General features: G+C 37.9%; 1 protein-coding gene across 2 annotated transcripts in view; it reads right to left on the reverse strand.

Annotated features, from left to right (window-relative positions):
• CDS1 (CDP-diacylglycerol synthase 1) overlaps positions 1–13,714 on the reverse strand; it is a 71,900-nt gene that overhangs the window by 24,488 nt on the left and 33,698 nt on the right. The window contains exons 4-6 of one of the 2 annotated variants that reach the window (XM_058433211.1): positions 9,403–9,500; positions 7,556–7,695; positions 1,113–1,202 (exon numbers count right to left, since the gene is read on the reverse strand). In XM_058433211.1, the coding sequence (XP_058289194.1) occupies positions 1,113–1,202; positions 7,556–7,695; positions 9,403–9,500 (328 nt within the window). The remainder of the gene's footprint in view (positions 1–1,112; positions 1,203–7,555; positions 7,696–9,402; positions 9,501–13,714) is intronic. The other variant, XM_032147158.2, reaches the window with a different exon arrangement.

Consider the following 13,714-nt stretch of genomic DNA (forward strand, 5'->3'; position numbering starts at 1 on the left):
GTCATATTATCTCCATAAGAATTTTAAAGAAATCAAAATAGCTATGCATGCACAAATACAAGCAAAAAATTATTAAACATAATATGCACATCACTATAGTTGGATAAAGAAATGTAAGGTGATAATATTAAGGGTCAAACACCTTAAGTCTGTTTACATGTCACTGCTAACCATATAATTGCATGACTGCTCTGGTTTCTAAAGAACCCCAATTCCAAATCACCAAGTTGATGAGTTCTTTTTAATATGTATCTAGACTCTAGAGAAAATGTTCGTCTTATTATTTTCAGTCTCCCTCATTTTCTCTGCTATCAGTCAAACTCATTTTGCAACAAAATTATCTAAATGTCAATATGACTTCTAGGTCCTAGTCAGTGAGACATCTATATAATATTAAACAAGTCATTTAATTTCATGGACCTCGATGAGGGGGTCAGAATTGGAGACACCTACATTTTATTTAAATAAAATTCAATGTCAAAGAAGTAGTTCAAACTGTCTCTGCTTTTTAAATCTGGTAAAACAAACATTTTCTGAAGTCATTTGACCACTATAACAGAACTAAAATTTTCACAGGGCCCTTGGAATATTGTTTAACAAAAAGACTTCCAAAGATTTCCACAGCATAATTTGAAAGAAAGGTACAAATATCTCAATGTTAGCACATTCTCTGTTTCCATAATCCTGTTTCAAAGTCTAACTCCATTTATTGGACTAAGCTCACAAATGTTGCTAAGCACTTCAAGAGTAGCCACTAAGGCCTCAAGACTCAGCAAACAAAACACTGATACTAAGAAAATATCATTAAGAAGCACTGTGTGTGGATGTGCATGTTCTCAGCCTTTTAATCGTTTATCCAACAAATACATAGTCGGACCCTCAATGCCAGACCCGCACTGCGCTCTGGGAATTAAACAAACAAGAGAGGTACACCATGGGTGCTTTTGGTCTAACCGAGCCATTTTTAGGCCACCCTTAAAATGATAATAGACATACAGTATTCTATGCCTGTTTTATACTGGAAGTTACATCATTTAACTGAGTAGCTCCTAGCTTACTATGAGGTTGCATTTTTAAAGTATATCTGTAGAGGTGGGCGTGGTAATACACACCTGTAATCCCAGCTACCAAGGAGTCTGAGGCAGAAGGGTAAGTTGAGTCCAGGAATTCAAGACCAGCCTGGGAAAGCAGTGAGATCCTATCTCAAAATAACAAACAAAAAGTACATTTGCGTGACTGTAATGATGTCAATATCCTGGTGTGATGTACTACAGTTTTGCAAAATACTATCATTGGTGATAACTGAGCAAAGTGTAAAAGGATCTATTATTTCTTACAACTGCATGTGAATATGCAATTACCTCAACAAAGAAGTGCATTTTAAGCCAATAACTTGTGATATATAAACAACTTTTCATAGACTGTCATAAAATAGCAGTTGGGTTCTATGATCAGCCTGTGGTATTTTTATTTTCTAACTTATTACTCATTTAGTATTAACTACAAACCGGAAGAGTTTAGGTCCTTATTACATTTAGTGTGGATTACAGCAGCAGCTTCCTATCTAGTCTGCCTGATAATGTCTCCCAGCCTACTTCATTTAATTACAAATCTGGTTATATCATTTCTTAGCTTAAAATCCTCCAATGTTTTCCCAGATATAAAGTCCAAACCTTTCCCATGACATACACATTTTCTCAAGATGTGGCTCCTGCCTACCTTCCCTATCTTCAATGCCTCCCAAAACATGCAATCCTTTCTCATTCTCATGCCTGCACAGCCTGGAATGGACTTTTTTACTATCCGATACCTGGCAACTGCCTGCTTGCTCTTTCCTTTTCATGAAATCTGTCATCTCTTCTCAAAGGCCTTCCATGGCCTTCCTTCCTCTTCTTCATGCTCCTGCCAGGACTTGTTCACATTTCAGCAATGAACTAGAAGACTCACATCTCACCAACTTCTAGACCCTGGAAGGCACACAATCGCTTCATTTCCCTTTATATCCTCAACATCATTCACAGTACCTAGCATTTGGAAAACACTGAAATGTTTGCTCTAAGAATGACTTTGATGACTTTCAGTAAGTTTCTGTGATTCTAAGAGTGTAAAATAAGAAATGGTAAAATACGTCTATGGCAGAAATAAGTATACTGTTAGAAAAATGAAGAAACACCAGGCCAGACATGGTGGCTCATGCCCATAATCCCAGCACTTTGGGAGATCAAGGTAGGAGGATCACGATCCCAGGAGTTAGACACCAGCCTGAGCAACATAGTGAAACTCCATCTCTACTAAAAATACAAAAATTAGCCAGGTGCAGTAGCGCATGCCTGTAGTCCCAGCTACTTGGGAGGCTCAGGCATGAGAATCACCTGAACCCAGGAGGCAGAAGTTGCCATGAGCCGAGATCGTGCCACTGCACTCCAGCCTGGGCAACAGAGTGAGACTCTGTTTCAAAAAAAAAAGACGCAACATTGATTGTGTTTTATAGTAGAGTCCAAAAGTCATACACGGAACAAAGAATTACTAAAAAGGGGCTGGTTAGGAGGCTATCAAAGACAAAATATATAAAAAGAAACAACAAAGAAAATGAACCACACTATCGGTCCACACTCAATTGAGATGTTATTCTCAAGCATAAATTATAGCAAAACCAAAGGGGAAAACAGTAGTCACCTTATATGCTGACATTCTATCTCTCAGCTATTGCTGTATATCAAAACAGATGTAACTGCAGATATGGATACAATGATAGATGTAGATGTGCCAATATCTATCTATAAGCTATTAATATATGAAGTGGAATAATGGTACAGAAGAGATACTCTTACTTGTGTAAGAAAAAGGGAGGGGGGATATAAACATAAAAGCTTGAATACTCAGACAATTTCTGGAATAACAGTAGTAAGCCTCCAGATATCGTAAGTAAGGCTCTGAGGTGGAGGAAGATTTCATGGAATACTCCTTTCTAGTCTAAATTTTTATCATGGGCATATATTTTCATTTAAAAAAAAAAAAAAAACTAGTTTTTTTTTTTTGTTTTTGAGACGGAGTCTTGCTCTGTCACCCAGGCTGGAGTGCAGTGGCACAATCTCCACTTACTGCAAGCTCCGCCTCCCGGGTTCACGCCATTCTCCCGCCTCAGCCTCCCAAGTAGCTGGGACTACAGGTGCCCACCACCACGCCCGGCTAATTTTTTTTTTTTGTATTTTTAGTAGAGACGGGGTTTCACAGTGTTAGCCAGGATGGTCTCAATCTCCTGACCTTGTGATCCGCCTGACTCAGCCTCCCAAAGTGCTGGGATTACAGGTGTGAGCCACAGCGCCCAGCAAAAAAAAAACTAGTTTAGGCCTCTTGAAACACCTGGCTCCTGGCATGCTCCCCATTCAGAACCCAGGCTGCCTGTCCCATCCAAGCCACATGGAGGGGCCACAGGTCAGTGCCCAAGTCAGCAAGCGGCACGAACTGCAGTCATGAAAAGGAGCCATCTTTGATGTCCAGCCCACTCAAGACATGAGCACCGGCCTCTGTCTCACGGCAACCACGTGAGAGGCCTGGGGTTAGAACTGCTCAGTTAAGCCCGCCAATCCGCAGGACTGTGAGCAAAAATAACAAATTGTTCTAAGCCAAGGGAAAAATAAAACTAGTTAAGGCTTTTTGTTTTTAATTGATAGTTTGTATTCCATCCTGGTATCCCTGCAAAATAACATTAAAATAAATTAAGGGGAAGCCCCACAAGAACAGAGAAAACTGAAGAAATGTGAAGGAGAAAAGAAGAAACATGTCTACAAAATTTGGAAGATAGAAAACTGTTAGTAGGCCTGAGAAATTACAGGAGCCTAAACGTATTTTCTAGAGAAACTAAGGAGAAAAGGCCCAGTGGAAGGCAAGACTGAGGCCTAGGCTTCTGACCTGGATTATTAAGGAAAAGTCTAACAGTAAGTGTGAGCCCTAGCCAAAGCAATCAGCTTTGAGAATAGACTAAAGATATCTTTAGAAATGCACAAACATAAGACATCTCCTTCTACACATCATTTCATAAGAAACTACAGCAGGCCATGCTTCAGCAAAGTGAGGGTGTTAACCAAGAGATGGAAGACCTGGGATAAAGAAACCGGCTCAAATCACGAGGACAGCTCCGCAGTGGGCCCATATGCAGCCAGCTCACACAGGAACAGGAATGCAGAGGTCTCTGGCACAGAAGTCTCCAGGAAAAAAGGCAATTGATATACTATCTGACTTGTGTAAACATCTGAAAATACTACCAACAGACATGGGGCAAACCTGAAGGAAAAATTAAGGATTTCTATACTGAAATTAGCAAATATGGGAAAGAGAAGGTGAGGCAGTTTCTCAGTTCGGGAAAAACAAAAAGTTGTAAAAGAAGGAAATGTAATTATAGATATTATTTGGGTCTACAGGAAGTGATATTTTAGGTACCTACTTAATGCTAACTATTACTATAAAAAAACTGAGTATGAAGAAGTGAAGTAGGTTATAACAGGAAGTCAATAGATAATACCTAAAGTAAACTAAGAAATCGGCCTATTACTTAGAGAAAAGGAAAAACTCTCAAAGCGGTGGGGTGCAGGGTTGCTGTTTACATCAGAATTCTTTTGAAATTCAGTTTGAAAACTAATGTGCAGATATTAATGATAGAAATGATGTATGTTTTAATTAACCACAATTGTTCTTTTTTTATTATTATTTTTTTGAGATGGAGTCTCGCTCTGTCACCCAGGCTAGAATGCAGCAGCATGATTTCAGGTCACTGCAGCCTCTGCCTCCCAGGTTACAGCGATTCTCTTGCCTCAGCCTCCCAAATAGCTGGGATTACAGGCACCTGCCACCATGCCCAGCTAATTTTTTTTTGTATTTTTAGTAGAGATGGGGTTTCGCCATGTTGGCCAGGCTGGTCTCAAACTCCTGACCTCAAGTGATCTGCCTGCCTCAGCCTCCCAAAGTGCTGGGATTACAGGTGTGAGCCACCACACCCGGCCCGCAGTTGTTTTTTTTCGTAGTGGGCTACAGGCCCCGCCACCAGCCCGGTAATTTTTTGGTTTTTTTAGTAGAGAGGGTTTCACCGTGTCTCGATCTCCTGACTCACCCAAAGTGCTGGGATTACAAGCGTGAGCCACCGCGCCCGGCTGTTTTTAAATAATTATAAGAATAATCACATGAAATAAAGTGTTGGGTTCAATAACAGAAGATACCACAGACACTTTGACTGTTACTATTATCATCAAAACTCAAAATGCCAGAAGTCTTGTTACTTTAAATATAAACTGAGAAGGTACTACATTCTTCTCTCCTGTAATACAAAAGAATCCATTCCAGAATCGACCTTACCTTTAACAAAATAAATCAAGCTTATTGGTTTGGTAAACGAGAGAAAATACTCAAAGTTTCTACAAAGAATACCAAGAAAACGCACAAATGTGCTTTGATAAACACAGAATCAGAGTCAAGTGTTTTACTCTCCAAAATTTTAGTATGATCTTCTTAGCTGATAACAATCATAATCTCTCCATGATCATAATCCTTCCAATTGGTCAGAATTTAAAATGGACCAACTATCATCATATGAATACCCTTAAAAGAGTAGAAATTTTTCAATACCTATTTCTATGAATGTACTTTCTATAGATACAGCAGTGAAAAGTTTTTTTAAATGAAGGAACAGATTTGGAAAGCGGAACTGAACAATAAACCTGAACGAAAGGCTGGGTGCAGTGGCTCGTGCCTGTAATCCCAGCACTTTGGGAAGCCAAGGCAGAAGGATCCCTTGAGCCCAGGAGTTCGAGACCTGCCTGGGCCACATGGGGAGACCCAATCTCTGGGAAAATAAAATGAAACTTAAAATTTTAAAAAGTAACAAAAAACCTGAATGTAAAAGGTGGAAAATTCTTCAAAAATGTATTCCTCCTAATTACATCAAAACAAATTATCTGAAAATTCCCATTATCATTTCAGATTGTATTTCACTTTCTGGCTTTTTAGAATTAGAAGGCCTAGGAACTGAAGGAGCTGAGGAGCACCATAAAGAACATCATAACTATTTAATGAAATAGCATACTTCTACAGGACTGGACATGCTTCCCCACATATTCTGTATATTTTTAAAGAGAAATGGAAAAGAATTACCCAGTTTCTAAGACTGTACCAGGAGAAAAATTCATTTATTGGGAAACTCCTAGGAGCTAAAACAGTAACTATTAACAGCTAACGTGAAAACTCACAAATAAATTTCATTTCCTTCTTTTAAAGTGAAAATAACAATAATAAAAATTTAAGTAGTGCCAGGTACTAAGCGCTTTACAAAGAAACTGAAGCACAGAGAAATTAATTAAATATCTCATTTTTGTTTGTTTGTTTGTTTTTTGAGATGGAGTTTCCCTCTTGTTGCCCAGGCTGGAGTGCAGTGGTGCGATCTCAGCTTACCGGTAGCTGGGATTACAAGCATGCGCCACCACGCCCGGCTAATTCTGTATTTTTAGTAGAGATGGGGTTTCTCCATGTTGATCAGGCTGGTCTCGAACTCCCAACCTCAGGTGATCCGTGCACCTCAGCCTCCCAAAGTGTTGGGATTACAGGCATGAGCCACCGCGCCCAGCCCAAATATCTCACTGTTAACCAGTAATTGGTAGGTCCAGAATTCACATGAGCAATCTGGCTTTTAAAAAGCACATTTAAAAAAATCAGTTTCTTAGGGGTTATTTTTGTGATCTGTAAAATTTTATGGAAAAGATACCTGTAAATTCTAACTTTATCTTAAGAATCTAATTTTTAATTTAAAAATTACAAAAACATGTGGCACAGCATAATATAAAAAGTTGCATGTATTATAAACTATGTCTAAAAAACTAATTACCCTGATTAATTCTACATGAAAAAGCTCTATTTCCTAGGGACAAATAAAGCAATATATATGTGAAAGTTTCTTCATAAATTAAATTTGGTTAATAATTTTATGTACTTAAAAGTGTTTTTACTACAATTTGCAAAGAAAATTTTCAAACACATGGAGCGATTCCTTTCTTTTTTTTTTTTTTTTTTTTGAGATAGAGTTTTGCTCGTTGCCCAGGCTGGAGTGCAATGGCGCGATCTCGGCTCCCCGCAACCTCTGCCTTCCAGGTTCAAGCAATTCTCCTGCCTCAGCCTCCCAAGTAGCTGAAATTATAGGCATGCGCCACCATGCCCGCCTAATTCTGTGTTTTTAGTAGAGATGGGGTTTCTTCATGTTGGTCAGGCTTCTCTCAAACTCCCGACCTCAGGTGTTCCGCCTGCCTCAGCCTTCCAAAGTGCTGGGATTACAGGCGTGAGCCACTGCGCCCGGCCTGGAGTGATTCTTCACAAGCACTTTTTAAACCCACTATAAGGGAGTAATTGCTATTTAAGAACATGATGAAAGAAATAGCTTTATACACAAGAAACAATGAAAAAGAGAGGCTGGAATAAAATTTAACCAAAAAATTACTAATTTAAATAACAGAAATAAAAATAAACATGGAAAATATGTTAGCTACATATCAATACAGAATATTCCTTAACTTACCTGCCAGATAGAGGGCAAATGATATAAATCTATGGTAGCGAATGAGGAACTGAAGTTGTTCTTCTCTTTGAACAAATGTAGCAAAATAATCAGCTACAGTCTCTCCATAGAAAAAGTAGTTTACACACAATAGAAAGTACCTATAATTCAAAAACAATTAGCTTTTCTATATTTGAAGCTTTCCTTCCCCTCAAACTCAACAAAATTATTTTCTACATTCTGATGACACAAAGATCAAAACCAAGTTCAGAAGACCAATTCAAGATATATTTTACCAAAATGCTATTTTCCTGTTTTAAACTTAATTTCAAATTTATTGACTAGCAAAAATTTACCGAATATAGTTCATACCTTTATTTAGCTGAAAATCTAATGCCAGAGATAATTAGGAAACAATGTAGAAAATACTACACACACACAATCCCTCACCCTTGAGGTGGGAGCAGTGTGTGTGTCTGTGTGTATAAATTTAATACTTTGTGTGTATGTATAATGTGTGTATGTTTGTGTGTGTGTATGATTTTAATACTTTGTATGTATGTATAATGTGTGGGTGTATATATTAAGGTATTAAGTTCACGATGAAAATTAACTCCTAACTACTCACAGCTCTAATGCTTTTTAATGCAGAAGTCCTAAGACAAATCCCCACCTGTCCTCAGGAATATTAAGAGGGAAAGAAAAAAGAGGCAATTCAACCTGTCTCCCCACTGCCCTGCACACACTGGCATCTCCCCCCTTCTAATGCTCCTAGTGGACTCCAGACGAGCAGGGATTCTTACTCTGTAAGGCAGTCAAGGCCTAACCTGTTCTACCAATCCAACTATGTACCCACTGTCCACTAATCAACACCATCTGCTCAGAAGGGCCAGGAATATCTCATCAACGGTAGTATAAGTACATCTGTCCCACATCTAGAAACTGATGGGTGCTATGTCCCAACCAGAAAACTCTTCTTTATCCAAAACTTGTCTTCATTTCAAATAACAGTTTATCTTTTACCTCTTGTTTGACACCTTCTACAATCACTGGAGCCCATCCTTATTTATCTTCTCTTTTTTTTAATACTTAGAATCAATACTGCATGGTTTTGCATTTAATTATTCTCCAATTACTTTATCTATCTAACATTTCCTATATACTTTGCCACTCATGAAGAAACCTGCTAGATGGAAAAATCAGCTATCACCGAAATCAAGACACTTCTTTTTGACTATTCTAAACCCCATCTGTTTTAATAAGACACTGACTCCCTGGTTGATATTAATCAACTATATTAAAAAGGATGGCCACTTGGGTTAAATATGAACTATAACGTTATCATGTTTCCTAGTCAAGGTTCTGATAGCAATGATTTATATATGAAAAGTTTTAAAAGATATAAAATTTTAAATGTTAATATCATTATGGTGATTTTGTTACTAACTTTACATGCATTTGTATATATACAATATGTTGTATGTTATCATGTCAACTGAGCAGAAATGAAGGAAAATGAAGGAAAAGATTATATGTAAATATTTTGCTAAAATTAGTATTGTAAAGGATACAAAAATGTTTCCAATACAATGTTTAGTTTTTTATTAAAAAAAGGACAAGAATGGTGTATATATTCACATATTACATATCTCTACAAAGACTAAAATATGAGATCTGAAAAAAGTTGTATTGGAGTAGGAAAGACAAAGGTGATCTTCTTTTCAAAATTCAATTACATTATTTTTATTTATCTTACTGTAGAATCAATCTATAGGGTAAACTGAGTGGATACTGACTGATCAAGACGCTTCCTTTACAAACTTCAGAAATTAACTTTTCATATCTGAAATAGTTTCAAGCTTACTTACCAACTTAGTGTTCTAAACCATGGTAGATCATAAGAATGATAGACTCTATAACCTATAGTGATAATTTCATGGAAGCATTTCACTTGGATGCCCAGAACCTGAAACCAAGAGAAAACATTAACATACATTTCGCAATGTTTACATTTGTGTTTAATCATTCAATAAAGCAGTTTGTCATATGTATTTTAAAAATATTAATCTACCAATGTTTAATTATTCTAAATGTCAGTAAAAAATGCAATATTCCATGTCTCTAAAATCAAGTGATGCCTCAAAGGGGTAGGCAAAATAATGTTTTACTCAAAAAGGCTTGGAAGATCCTTCCCGGGGTGGGGAATGGCACTGGAATTTAAAGTTTGAGGGATATAGTCTGGTTGGCCGCAGTTGACTAGGATTTATCCCTCATCACTACTTCATTCTTGAGATTGTCCTTGTCAAGATGGAGAATCTTTTTGTCCAACCTGTCCATTATGTTTCTTGAGATACCCTAAGAAAATCATATATGAAAGTTTGCTTGCATATATTTATTTGTAACCATGCATTGTTACACTTGCAAATAATAAAGATACTGTCAGGACAAATAGTTAGAACACTTTCTACCCAGTCACCCTGGAATGGCCTTTTCATCCTCCCAGCTGTGCAACTCTCCCATAGCCAGCTACTGGCTGCTCAATCTAAGCTGGGCTACCTTAGCAAAGTATAAGCAACCTTCCACATTTGCAGCCACTTTGGCCAGTCAACTGAGTTTATGCATTTCTGTTTACACAGTATCCTGATTGCACACCTATTACATGGGCTTAGATTTATAAATCCCTTTTTGATGTTCTATTTTGTAGTCCTTCAAACTGCTGCATTCAGCAACCTGGGTGAAGGTAATTTCTCAAGATGTAGCATCACACCCAGTGCTTGACCTGTCGATTCCAAGACTCAAAGAGCAAATGGCAAGTCGAACACTTATTATCATGAATTAAGAGGTAAAAATCTTTGTGAATATGGCAGACTAGCTTTTCAATGTCTAGTGAATACACCCCAAGGGCTTGTTTTTATACTGTCCTTGAGCTAAGAATGGATTTTTATATTTTTTAAGGAGTTATTTAAAAATCAAATATTATGTGACCGAAACATATGCAGCTCCTTAAAGCCTAAAATATTACTTTTTTTTAATTTTTTTTAATTTTTTTTTTGAGACGGAGTCTTGCTCTGTCGCCCAGGCTGGAGTGCAGTGGCGCAATCTCGGCTCACTGCAAGCTCCGCCTCCTGGGTTCACGCCATTCTCCTGCCTCAGCCTCTCCGAGTAGCTGGGACTACAGGCGCCCACCACCACGCCAGGCTAATTTTTTTTTTGTATTTTTTTAGTAGAGACGGGGTTTCACCGTGGTCTCGATCTCCTGACCTCGTGACCCACCCGCCTCAGCCACCCAAAGTGCTGGGATTACAAGCGTGAGCCACGGCGCCCGGCCATGAGCCTAAAATATTACCATCTGGTCCTTTAACAGAAAAAGCTTACCAAATTCTGTCAGAGGATATATTTTGGGATTTCTTTTTAAGATTTCCACAAGTTAGTTTTCCAAAACCTACCGTTCAGGGTATTCTTAAGCTATTTTTTCCCATTATACTGATTACATGTCCAATCACATACTTTAAAAAGTGAATGTGTCTTTTCAGCCACATGATAAAGTACGTCAAACTATAAACAGTACTTTTAGGGAAAAGTCATAAATGTGTTATAAAGACAGGAGGAAATCTAAGTGTCCTTCTTCAAATAACATTTGTATATAATATCAAGTCATTTCTAACAAAAATACAGAACAGAGACAATGTTTAGTATTAAGATAAAACAGTAAAGCAAAGTTAGTCAGATCCAAAGGGCTTTTAAAATATCATACTGATGTAATTTCTATGAACATATTTGGTAGGGAACATCCACTGGCACTATAAATTGTATTTCTTTTACTGAGAGGGGAGAACAAAAGTATTTTTAATAACACATTATATTTATATGATCATCAACTATAGCTTGCAGGGACAATTAATATAGAACTTCTAGGAAAACAGAAAACAAAAGGTTCCAAATAGTAGTGTTGAAATCCTTAAACTATATGTGTATCTTCCAGGACTGGAGGATTACACAGAAATTAACACTCCATACCATCAACACTGGTAGCAATGTACACTCATAGGACTCTGTTGGCCCAATTAATGTTTCAAGAACCTTAAAAACAACAGTCAGTAGTTAAGTGTCTACTCTTTACTAGTTACTGAGGACTTACAGAAATAACACAGGGCGTCTGTTCATAGAGAAGTACAGTCTCTCAGGGAGGAAACACGACTACAACCCATGTGAAACGGGCAAATGAACGTGTGTAGAGGCAGACACACCTGTGGCAGGGGCAGGGGGTGGGCAACGGCAGAGCCAGAGGAGGGGGATCTGCAAAGTCACCGCCTGTAGAGGGAATGGGGCGTATTAAGGGAACTACTAGGAGGGTGGAGTTGCTGGAAGACAAAGGTGGGGGTAAGAAGGAGAGAGAGATGAGCCTGGTCCTGGAATCCTAGGAAACAGCAGGAAGCACTGCACCGAGGAGTTGAAAGGACACGACTGGACATGAGAGTTCGGGAGAATAAGGTGGAAACAGTGGACTGGGGAGGTGACAAGAGTAAAGACAGTCAGGCAGGCAAGATGCCACTTCACTATCCAGCTGAAGTGGTAGCGGAGTAGAGAAGAAGACAGGAGAGAAGTATAGGGGGTAGAACTGACTAGACTTGGTGGGTGAGGAAATTGAGGGGCTAAGGGAGAAAAGGGAACACAAAATAACACCAAGGAAGGCTTGGGAAAATAGACAGTATGAAAGGATTATACAAATTGGGTCAATTGTCACATTCAACTAAAATCAGAGATGAGGGGCCAAGCGGAAAAAGCACTCAGGGCACACAGCACCTGCTCCACGAATTATCCAAAGCCCAGCTGCTGAAACAGCTGGCCATACCCTCAGACCAGGTTTACTTAGTGGCTGCTGAAACAACAATGTGCCATGACTCTAAGACTAATTTTACCTGCCACCACCGTCACTCACCAATCAGAGCCTGCCAACTCCCCAAAGTTCACTAGTGCCAATGGGCTTTCTTTCAAAACAATACGTAGCATTTCTCTCTTTAATAAAACTCCCAAACTTCTCTCATTAATAAAACTCCCAACCTTCTCTTTGTTCTTTAGACACATCAAAGACCACCCTGGTCTGGGTATATGCTCTGAAGTGCAATTCTGTTTTTTTTTTAAAAATATATATACATTACCAAATAAAATCCTTTGCATAGAGATTTGTCTGTGTATTGTTATTTAACTTTGACAACAGATTTACTCTGGATGGCTGAGGTATGGACTAGAAGTTCAGATCTGGACACTCTGAGTATGAACTATACTGAGTACCTATGGGTTATCCAAATAAGTGTCTATTTTCACTTTGCAAATTTTTTCTAAGAAAATACTCCCGCATATAAAGTTAGAGCATATTTATGTTCTAGTATGTTCAGGATAGTGTTATTCACAATAAAAAAAAAAAAAAAAAAAACAGAACATAACCTGAATATCTAAAAATAACACATGATTTGAATAACTTTAAATGATGCACTAATGAATTCAGATATTCATTCACTTTAAGTGAATAACTGCGTGATGAACTACATTCCATCAAGCAGACAATCTAGTAAAGCTAATGATTATAAAGACTACAGAACAACACAAAACTTTTTTTAATAAGTTTGGTTTTTTTAGAGACAGGGTTGTGCCATATTATCCAGGCTGGACTCAGACTGGAATTTCAGGGCTCAAGTGATCCTCCTGCCTCAGTCTCTCGAATAGCTGAGACTACAGGTGTGTGCCACCGCACCTGACCACAAAATTTTTGATGTGATATTTAGCTTAAAAACCAGGATGCACAATGTTAGTCACATTATTATTATGACTATGGTTTTAAAAACATAAATTAAGCAAAAAGTGATGAAATAAAATATATCAAATAACACTACTAATTGCATTTTGGTAGTTAACAATAGGGTTGGAATGATTATTTTTAATTATCTATTTTCCAAAGTAATTTGAATACACACAACTCTCATAATGGGAAAAAGTAAACACACGATTTAAAAGTAAATTACACAGCATGAATTAAAACTTAATGACAACAGTTTCCAAGAAGGCGGGGTGCGGGGGGAACCTCTTTCAATATCTTCTATGTGTTCACATCTGCCTTTAAATCAAAACATGCTTTAGTAACTCCATCACTTAGAAAGTTTGATTCTAAGCTGTGAATACAAT

Source organism: Hylobates moloch, unplaced genomic scaffold, assembly GCF_009828535.3.
Source record: "Hylobates moloch isolate HMO894 unplaced genomic scaffold, HMol_V3 SCAFFOLD_2, whole genome shotgun sequence".
Lineage (NCBI taxonomy): Eukaryota > Metazoa > Chordata > Mammalia > Primates > Hylobatidae > Hylobates > Hylobates moloch.